General features: G+C 37.4%; 1 protein-coding gene across 1 annotated transcript in view; it reads left to right on the forward strand.

Moving 5' to 3' along the window:
* Nucleotides 1-11,427, forward strand: part of LOC103512597 (microsomal triglyceride transfer protein large subunit) — a 30,446-nt gene that overhangs the window by 3,429 nt on the left and 15,590 nt on the right. The window contains exons 5-11 of the mRNA XM_026825934.1: nucleotides 5,773-5,938; nucleotides 6,626-6,774; nucleotides 6,997-7,157; nucleotides 7,516-7,676; nucleotides 7,882-8,000; nucleotides 8,562-8,725; nucleotides 9,143-9,409. Of these exons, the coding sequence (XP_026681735.1) occupies nucleotides 5,773-5,938; nucleotides 6,626-6,774; nucleotides 6,997-7,157; nucleotides 7,516-7,676; nucleotides 7,882-8,000; nucleotides 8,562-8,725; nucleotides 9,143-9,409 (1,187 nt within the window). The remainder of the gene's footprint in view (nucleotides 1-5,772; nucleotides 5,939-6,625; nucleotides 6,775-6,996; nucleotides 7,158-7,515; nucleotides 7,677-7,881; nucleotides 8,001-8,561; nucleotides 8,726-9,142; nucleotides 9,410-11,427) is intronic.

Here is an 11,427-nt window from a genome sequence, read left to right on the forward strand (position 1 = left end):
AGGCTTGTCCAACCCGCGGCCCGCGGGCCGCATGCGGCCCGCGAGCTCATTTTTGCGGCCCACGAAGGCCCGCCTAAAAAAATGAACGAAAATGAGAAATAACAGTAAATATACTAAATAAAATAATTAATGCATGAAATACCGGTAAATAGTGAATTTTGACGTCACGGCATACGCTCCCGTAGGCGATGACGTCACATCGAATGTCCCGAGCAAAGCTCCCTCGCAGGCAACGCATTAATGTGTTTGAGCGCATACTTTTCTGCGCAGTTCAGTTCTGCTCCTCCGCTAGCGCGCTTGCATAGTGGCGCTACCTAACGGACGAAAAAAATAACTGCGTCAGGACGTCACACATATTAATTTAACTCTTTATTTGGACGGAAAATAAAAATTGAATTTTCGACCTTTTACAGTTATTTTTTCGGAGTTTTGACCTCAGATTTGGGTTTTCCCAACTTTTTACATAGGAATTGACCATTTATTAATAATTTTTACCCATTTGCAACTGCTCCATTGACCGAAGATCTCAGCTTAGGCAAAAGAATCTGAGTGAGGTCTACATTTCACAGAACCACTAGTACCTATCAGGTATTAGATCTATTATGTAGGCAGATAACTACTCAGTTACTCCCCGGAACATAGCGCATAAGATACCTAAGTTCCAGAATACACGCGATTTGTACCTACCTTGAGCGTTTGTGACGTCAAGGATAATTTTCGGTTGCTTCTGACTTCCAATGGGACGTGCTTATGCATACTACTACTTCACCTGTACCATATGTTGCGTAGACTGGCACCAAATACAGTGTAAAACTACTTCCCCTCATGATCACCGTTTTCTCAAGCCTGTTAAACTCACGATACAATTTCCCTACGATCCGATAGAAAGATAAGATACCTACATAGAAAGATCGCACAGTTTTCCCCGGTAATTGGTGACATGTGACATTTTACATAGTTTTAAGTCTTCAGAACAAACATAGCTTCCACGTGATAGCTCTTGGCTTTAGAATGGTCAGCAATGTGAATTCTGAATGCCCAAGACTGGTTTTCTGAGTAGCTAGCAGCCCGAGGGTTTCGGGTTCAATCTTTGCACCCGAAAAATTAGAAAGAAAGTGTAACATTATGACAAGAATGTGACAAATTAGGGATGTTGGACACTAGGACACCTACATATTTACATAAAGTATTTACAATTCCATATTTTGATATGATTCGTCCAAATTCAAAATTCTCCTTTTCCATTGGCTATTACACTTGTAAGATATTTTTTTTCTAATTTACCATCCACATAAATTATATTAGTCTATTGTAAACTTAAAGTTAAAATTAAAAATAATCTGTAAAGGTAACTTTTCATTCGCCAAAACAAATTAAAATAAAAAATGTAAATAAATAAATCACCTACATATTATCTATTAATTTTACTTAATAAATTTCTTATGATGTCATTGAATATTTGAAATTGTCCAAGTCTGTTTGAAAATCTGTGATTGTCAATATTTTTAAAGTCTAGCTTTTAAATTTACTAGTTCGTTTTTCATTGATCAATATCTCGAAATTGTTTCAAGAAGTTAAAACTTTAGTCAACGGATACACTCATTTTGATAAAAAATTATTAATTCTTATTTTAATAAATTTGTAAAATGTTTCAAATTTTGTCGAAGGTTTGACAACATTTTAAATCAATACTCAGAGTTAAGGTACCTTTTGATAATAATATATTTTCTTATTCAAAATAAGTAATTAAAATTGTATTGAATGATCTAAAATCAGGTACCTACATATGCGAATCATCCGAGAAGCTTTTCATCATGAGTTTAATGATCCGATTAATTTCAAGTGTTTTTCTGGGGCTCCTCTGCTATGGTAAGTAATCATTTTATCCAACTTAAGATTCAAGGGAAATCCCTGCTTCTGGTGATAAAAATGGGAGATCACCAACTTTTCTGCGGAGTTTATGAAATGGAAAATTCTCAAAGGACAAAATTTTAATCAGGAAGGGGCGAAATTTCTTCGTTGAAACTGTTCCTGATAGTCGAAACGCGATAGGCCCTGACGTATTTTTGTGTCTAATACTGCCAAGTCTCTGACAATCCTTTGCGAGTTGGAATGTCACACGTATTTTGCACACACGAGGCCAAACTTTCTAGGAAGTGTACTAAAATCTGCTAAAAAGCATCCCCTTGGGTATAAGGGTGGGATACAAAAATGAAAATTCAAAGGGTTCGAAATTTTGAAATTGTACCCCCAAATAAAGTTCTTGAAAGCATCATGGGAGTATTCGCTACCACTTGGCTACGTGGCTTATTAACAGGGTGTTTCCATGCACAGAGGCCTGACAATGCATATACAGTGATACGTACAAATAGACAATATTACAGTCAGGCTAATTCTAGCAATATCCAGCTAAAGACAACATTATAGGTAATAGATCAGTTGCGCTTACTTGGGTGATGTTTCAAAGTCATAGAGTAGGAAAAATGAGGACCAACGGAATTTTTCTTTTTCTTCTACGACTTCTAGATCCCGAGATAAATCGATTTAAAAATACCGGTAAATCGTGAATTTTGACGTCACGGCATACGCTCCCGTAGGCGATGACGTCACATCGAATGTCCCGAGCAAAGCTCCCTTGCAGGCAACGCATTAATGTGTTTGAGCGCATACGTTTCTGCGCAGCGCATACGTTTCTCCGCAGTTCAGTTCTGCTCCTCCGCTAGCGCGCTTGCACAGTGGCGCTACCTAACGGACGAAAAAAATAACTGCGTAAAGTCTGACGTCATACATATTTGAACTCTTTATTTGAACGGAAAATAAAAATTGAATTTTCGACCTTTCACAGTTATTTTTTCGGAGTTTTGACCTCAGATTTGGGTTTTCCCAACTTTTTACATAGGAATTGACCATTTATTTATAATTTTTACCCATTTGCAACTGCTCCATTGACCGAAGGTCTCAGCTTATGCAAAAGAATCTGAGTGAGGTCTACATTTCACAGAACCACTAGTACCTATCAGGTATTAGATCTATTATCTAGGCAGATAACTACTCAGTTACTCCCCGGAACATAGCGCCTAAGATACCTAAGTTCCAGAATACACGCGATTTGTACCTACCTTGAGCGTTTGTGACGTCAAGGATAATTTTCGGTTGCTTCTGACTTCCAATAGGACGTGCTTATGCATACTACTACTTCACCTGTACCATATGTTGCGTAGACTGGCACCAAATACAATGTACAATTACTTCCCCTCATGATCACCGTTTTCTCAAGCCTGTTAAACTCACGATACAATTTCCCTACGACCCGATAGAAAGATAAGATACCTACATAGAAAGATCGCACAGTTTTCCCCGGTAATTGGTGACATGTGACATTTTACATAGTTTTGAGTCTTCAGAACAAACATAGCTTCCACGTGATAGCCCTTGGCTTTAGAATGGTCAGCAATGTGAATTCTGAATGCCCTGGTTTTCTGAGTAGCTAGCAGCCCGAGGGTTTCGGGTTCAATCTTTGCACCCCGAAAAATTAGAAAGAAAGTGTAACATTATGACAAGAATGTGACAAATTAGGGAAGTTGGACACCAGGACACCTACATAACACATCGTCTACGTATAAACATCTACTTATGCCTATCTAAAGAAAGAGTTTAGTGGGGACATCTACTTGTAGTACCTGCCTCGGTGGTGTAGTGGTCAAGGCGCTCGCCTGGTAAACAGGAGGGCGTGGGTTCAATCCCAGCCGAAAAAAAAAAATAATACTCATATAAAATTAGGTAGATAAGTTTAAAATTCACCCAACAATTTTTAAAGGAAAATTATAAAATTTATAAATAATTGCTAGTATTTTGCTCGGAAGCAAAGGTTCGTGATGTTAATCCCATCACGTTTTTACTGATCCTAACGGTGTCTCTGTCACCTCAAAATGTCCGCTACATAATATTATGAATATGTCATAGGATTCCTTTATGTTTCGTGGTTTTATTTACTACCAAGCTTGACATGTTTTGTTAGTTGTGTCTAGTTATTGTGGGATAAGGTTCACTTTATTGGCGATAAATTTGAAAAATTATCCCAATAATTGACCAAATACCTATACTCATTTTTATTCAAATCTACAAGAAGAAAAAAAAAATAATACTCATATAAAATTAGGTAGATAAGTTTAAAATTCACCCAACAATTTTTAAAGGAAAATTATAAAATTTATAAATATTTTGCAGCATTTCTGTAAAAAATATCCATTTTATTCATTCATAGATCTTAATATTACTTATTACAGTTATTACTTACCTTTACTTTTTATTTTAAAACTTTTTAATATAGTTCTTTTTATCGTTTGAATTTGATGTCCCATTATGATTCCTAATAAAATAAAATTAATACCTACTTTGTTATCTGGATAACATTGAGAAACTCTTGGTTTTTGGATTTTATTTGCTTCTCTACTAGAAATTGAATATATAATATTTGAGTACCTACCTGCTTACCTTATTATTTAACATTCATTTGACTCACCTCTTTTAGATTTGGTTTTTAGGAACTCTAGGGAATCACTCAATAATCTCAATATCTCAAGAAGTCAATATTCTTATCTGGTGTCTGGTGCTTCACTTGTCTGAGATATGTGGATATTATGATGATATTTGATGACTGTTCAGAATTAAACAAGTAGGTACCTATTACAGAAGTACCCGTAATTATATGGGTTGCTACTTGGAATTTTGTGAATAATTAGTTAATTAGACAGGTGTGTCATATGTCATATATCAGGTTGTTAAAGGTGAAGATCTGGGTAGCCCATAATAAGCTTCCTCTAGGTCAGGCTTGTCCCCAAAATGGACATTCATCTAAGTGAAAAAAAAATCTAACAAAAATAGGGAGTAGGTAATAGAAAGTCTTGAAAAATTTGGGGGAAAGTACAATAAATATTACAGCCTATGTGTGTTTGGGTCTTTGGCCAGATTCACAAGAACCGTCGGATGATACGGTAACCCAAAATGATAAAATTGTATCCATTCTAGACCGATATCGATTTTAGCTCTAGATAAATTAATGACAGTTACACAGTCATCATCTAAAAACTCCAAGTCTCTTATAAACACTTTAAGTCAAAGGTTAGAAGAGTCCAAGAGACAAACATCAATCAGTATACGAGTAGGTACCTACCACCTAGATATTGTATTATTGTCCTACTACATAGAAAAAGAAAGCCAAACAATGTCAGGAATTCACCAGGGACCTACACAGTATGTCCCTTCTGTTATCTGGACTTGATAAGATACTCTTCCTTCTAATAATAAAGTATAATCTAAACTTAGAACCTTGATATTGATCAGGTGTATAGACAGGGTGTTTCAAGCGTTCACAGAGTATCTTCAATTCATCATCTCTCTTCCTACAAAGCCATTGACAGCAACAATGTTTTCAAGAGGAAGAGGAACTGTGTAGCACCATCAGATACGTTCCCCTTTCGGCAACATTTCGACAAGGTAATGTATCAGTCTGTAAAGTTCTCACATTGATTTTCAATAGTTGAGGATTGTTTTTCAAAGAACCGCAATTGCTCGACTAATTTACACCTTCTGAGGAAAAGGCATTTTAATTGTGTACTTACCAAAATGGTCTTCACAAATTTCATTCTCCACTGAATACATCGATAAAATTTATGACTCAACTTGGACTTGCACCGACCTGATCCGAAATCCAAAACTGAGATCAAACATTCTACATATTATTATTTTATCTCCTATTATCTTTCTTCTCAGATTTGGAGACCTCTTGTTCACTCCAAACGGGAATGTCTGTACACGCTGTCCAAAGACAAAACTCAGTTGAGCACGATAGCTTCCGAGGAACAACATGAGATGAAGACTGCCATCAAACAAGAGACGGGATCTGTGATTGTATCCAGGCAGCATTTGACTTCAGTAGGTAAATGAAATTAAATTTGCAGCACACCAGTTCCCTAAAAATGTTGAAAAGCACTGTTAGCTTAGAGTTTGGATGGTTAAGCGGTCGCCAACTGGGGGCCGTATCACGCTTTGCTCGCTATTTTTGGATTTGGGCATTTAGGGTTTAATTTCGCATTCAGGAATGTGAGAACAATTGGCGATTTGTTTTGAATTCCAACTTAAAAGACGAAAATAACTTAGTTATTTTTGACTATTTTTGAGTTACTAAAAGAAATGATGATGGGGGAAAAAGTTTCAATTCCAGCAACTTTCATTTCCAAACATGAGGTTTACCAATTTTACCATGAAACTTCTCTATTATTTGATTTCAGATTTCTCAACGTCAGAAAACACTGTGGATGCCAGCACTGTTGACGAAGCTGTCAACCAACTCTCCTTGGACTCAATTTGCCCACTGGGGACGTATCACGCTTTGCCCGCTATTTTTGGATTTGGGCATTTAGGGTTAAATTTCGCATTCAGGAATGTGAGACAATTGGCGATTTGTTTTGAATTCCAACTTAAAAGACGAAGCTAGTTATTTTTGACGATTTTTGAGTTCATAAAAGAAATGATGATGGGGGAAAAAAGTTTCAATTCCAGCAACTTTCATTTCCAAACATGAGGTTTACCAATTTTACCATGAACCATCTCTATTTGATTTCAGATTTCTCAACGTCAGAAAACACTGTGGATGCCAGCACTGTTGACGAAGCTGTCAACCAACTCTCCTTGGACTTGAGGATAAAGCTCAAGCAAACCAATTTGATCACTCAGCGAGACACAACTCTTTGTAAGGAAGAATCGTGTCCTTCAGTACGTAATATTTTATCCCAAGTTGAATGGATTTTTGACAACTTTTTGACTTTTTTGAGGTCATTTACCAAAATCTTCCTCGAAGCACTCAGAATGAATTGCTCTTCTTTCATTTCATTACACAACATTTTCGTTTATAAGATTGGCAAAGCATAAGCCAATTATCAAAAGATCTTTGTGTTCATTAAGAAAATCTAAACTCCATTTTTTTCCGTTTTCCAGTTTGTCAAAACAGTGAAGGAACACAAATCTCTTCTCAAAGATGAATCTCTTGGAACCATCAGATCAGCAGGAGCATTTCTCAAAGTGTTGGCAGTAGCTCGGACTGCACCGAAAGAAGACTTGGTCAAGGTGTTGAAGAACACTAAAAACAAGAAAATCATGTAAGTTAAAATTAATTTAATTTTCAAGTTTGTGTTTTCCTAGATTAATATGCCAAGTAGGTAATTGGGTAGACACTTTCTTGGGATTTTCTACTTGGAAACCGGTCTCCTATCGATTTTAATTGACAACAATTTATTGAAACTACATATGTACCTGTATAACGGGTACTAATTGAAGTTTATTCCATTTGAGAAACAAGAAAATCATTAATTTTATGCATCCGTTGGATCACTAATTTTTCTAGAGCTTCCAATAATTTATTTGAAGATTTGAACCCTTCACGAATCATTACCTACTTTACAAAACCGCACATATGTACGAGTTCTCGTAATTTCTCTTATTAATGACATCTTTCAGAAATCAGCTGTATGATGTAATGGGAGCAGCCCAGACAGATGCATCCCATGAAGCCGTCCTAAGTGTTCTGACCTTAAATTCCGAAGAATCTTTTGACTTCTGGGAGAGATATTTGTGGTCCCTATCCTTTGGAGCGTACCCTACTCTCAAGACCCTCAGAAGTAAGTTATGATTTTGAAAATTTTCCTATAGATCAACTTATCGTTTGCATCTTTTTGCAAGTACCTATGAAATCTAGGAATAATTGTTATTGACGGAATAAGAATTTTTATTTTCTTTCATACAAAATAACAGAACATTAGTACCCACAAAACATTATTTCTTTTGCTCTCGTAGATAACCAGGATTTAACTTTGATTTTTTCAGGCATCGAGTCTCTAACCGAGAAAAAAATTGACAACCCTAAACTGAAGGAAACCCTTGTCCTGACACTTGCTGCCATGGCGAATCGATATGACAAGAATGAAGGAGGCGATAAGCACAAAGTAAGTTTAGAAATCGGCAACGAGTCTCCAAATCTCGTACGTCTGAACTAGATCCAGCGTGCTAGTGATTTTAATCCAAATTTTTAGAAAGTAGGTATTATTTTATTAGATACGTTTACCAAGAAGTACTTTTTAACTTCATTTTGTTTCAAAGATTAAAGTAATAAAAAAATGTCTCCTTGTGAAACATTATTAATTTATTTAATATTATACCCTTGTGGCTCGCAGCGGGCCGCACAATTTGACCAGGCGGGCCGCCAGTTTGACATGCCTGCTCTAGGCCCTAACAGTTTAGAGTTCAACTGATAGAAGATATATATGAATGTACCTATTACGAAGTCAATTAAAAAGTAATTCGCTGTACGGATCCGTCTCGACATGAGAAATCACTCACACTCAATTAAATTTTACACCGTTTTTAGAAGTAAGCATGTGCTCGTAAGCATGGGTGTACGTAATCATTTCAAACTCATGAAATCAAGCTCAGCTCAACATTTCAATGTTGGATCTTCTGACGTTAATTCTTCAATAGGTCTCATCCAAACGAATCTAATTTCACAGGTTTTACATTCTGTGCTGAGCAAACTGGAGAGAGAACTGAAAGACTGTCCGTCCAATGAAGAGGACCCAAGTTGTGAGCTGATGTACTTGAGAGCTTTCAAGAATCTCAACCACGAATCCACACTACCCACACTATTGAAATATGCCCTGGAAGGATCCAAGAAGTAGGTGGTAATCTTGAAACATGATAATTTTACCTTAATTCCCAGAAGTGTTCCATGTCATTTTTTACGGTCTTATGTATTCATTATTTACCATGTAGTACAATAGTCCTAAACAAAAATGGACGCGGCACACAAGAGATCAAGAAGAAACAACCTTAACATAATAATATTTACCAAAAACGAAAGGTGGCGTTCCGATCCTAGCTGCCGGGCAGCGCGACCCGGTCGCGCTGCTGGTCGCGCCATAAAGGTGACGTTCCGATCCTAGCTGCCGGGTCGCGCGACTTCCATTACAAACTTCCAGTCGAACAAATTATTACAGGATCAAGAAGAAACAACCTTAACATAATAATATTTACCAAAAACGTAACCTGCCGTAGCTTACAATAAATTACACTCCTCTTCTCGATTTCACAGAACCAGTGTTGCCGCCATGAAAGCAATTCGCGCCCTACCTGCCGACAAGTGGACCGGCATTGTTCAGAAGTCCGCCACCAAAATCTACTTCCAACTGGGCCGTCGCTACGACAGCAGCGCTAGAACGTTAGCGCTCGATATTCTGCTGGAATCCAGAGAACTTGATGATGAGAGACTGAAACATCTGCTGATATCACTGACGAGCAACGATTCTGTGTATGAGGTCAAGCAGTATCTGTTGCAGAGGTTGAATCAACTTTCTGACAGGTACAACAATCTTCTTTTTCTTCACCTTTTCCCTCCCCAGATCCTCACACTTGGAGCTGTGTTCGTTGTTTATTTTTGGCACATAAAACTTCAGGCGTCAAAATATTTTCACATTTTTTCTCTACCTTAGAGAAAGTGCTCGGCGAATGTGAGTATGCTAATATTTCACTTGTTGGGGTAAATCGTTACGATGTCTGGAGAGGTTTTCCCCCGTGACACCAAGCTATAGGTTTTCAAAGGGCTTTTGGATTTCCAACTTACGTAACCTAAAGGTTATTAGTTGGTAAAAATTGACCTTAACAGTTTTCAAAATAAGAATATTTAATGTCTATTCTCCTCTTTTTTCTCCTTCTTAGTAAGGTACCTAGGTATCTAGTTATTATTTCGTAGAAGTTTTCAAGACTCTCACAACTAGTTATTTCGTTATTTATTACTACCTATCCACCTCCTGTGATTTATGATCTGAACTTCATCCACAAAATGAAATATGAACAATTGAGGTCCCGTTTACATTTGTTTTTCTGTCAATACGCATGCCGCCCAGAAACGTAATACCGGCCCTGGAGGAAAACGGTAAGGTAGGAAAATTAGGTTAGGTTCAATTGTATCCACAGAAATTTTACTCCCATAGTCCATAGACCTGTACAGAGTTCCATACCACTGACCCCCATTCCCCAGTTTGAAATAGGTAGATTCGTAGAAGCTCAACCCGTCCTTTGGGGCTGGCCAGCCCCTACACTTAAGCCTCAGTTTGGGCTTTTTGTGTGTGAAATAGGTACATCGGAAGCAAGGTAACAATAATATTAAATCATCACATCTCATGGACAACATTGCAACCCTCCGAAGGAGAGCCAGTATGGGCCGTATTTCAGTGATTCCTTTACTTTATTCCACCAAAACAACGAAGGAGTATACGTATTATGGGCCCTATTTCATTGATTCATTTACCTATACCGTGAAGTTAAACCCCTTTACCTTACTGCTGTTAGTAAATTCTTACCTTTTCTCGACAAGGGACTGGGCATTTCGGTTCCAGAGGCTCATGGTAACCATGCCCCCCAGTTCAAATGAGAGACCTCCGTGTAAGGAAAGTTCAGTTATGAAACCGGATTCCAACGGAATGAACTGAGTGTGATCTTGTAGCAGTGTTAGCACCTGGGGAAACAGTTGAAATAGTATTTAATACTATTTAATATAGTAGAATTAGAACATGAGTAATGAGTATAGATAAAATCTATTTCAGGCCGCTTTTAATTCAGCCTTACCTAAATCTGGACTTCCAGTTTCAAGGATATGGACTTGGGAATCACCTATTTTTTTCTAGTAAACGTGTAGGTACATTTACTGTACATTTGGCGTACCTACCTACCTGCTTAGAAAACGAAAAGATGTGAAAAAAAAAAAAAAAAAAACAATGAAAAAAAAACTCTTTTTAAGCGGTACGAACATACCTCAACTCACGAACCTAGCGTAGTACCCGGCAAACACAAGAGTGCCTCAGTTTCCTATTTGACTACCGGGTCACGCATGACTGTTACTAAGACTCTTTTGTGGGCGATAGGTTCATTTTATGTCCTTTAAAATATCATCAATCATTCTCCGAGCGTACCAACCTTGGCCCTTACTTCGCCATGCACCGATTGTCTTTATTTTATACCTTAAATATATGTTAATCTCTGAACTGCGTTTATTCTGGTGTTACCGGTTTAAAAGTGAACGCCAAATTTTTCTGTGATGGTCTCTTGGTTTTCAATGACCACATCCATACCCTAGAAATATTATTTAGTTCGTCTAGTAAGCTGATAAGTATATCTGACAAGGATACAGTACCTAATCCCCCATTATGTAACTTATTCTGTTTTATTTGTATTTCCGTTTATATAGCGTACTGCCTTTCTATATCACCTTTCTCCTCCCTTCCCATATAAACGTTGACGTTTTAGGTTCAGCGAGGAAAACAAAGTTTTGGGGCAATTTAATTAAAAGGTACCGTTAGAGGACAGATGAAAGGTAACGGT

Source organism: Diaphorina citri, unplaced genomic scaffold (assembly GCF_000475195.1).
Source record: "Diaphorina citri unplaced genomic scaffold, Diaci psyllid genome assembly version 1.1 scaffold37, whole genome shotgun sequence".
Classification (NCBI taxonomy): Eukaryota; Metazoa; Arthropoda; class Insecta; order Hemiptera; family Psyllidae; genus Diaphorina; species Diaphorina citri.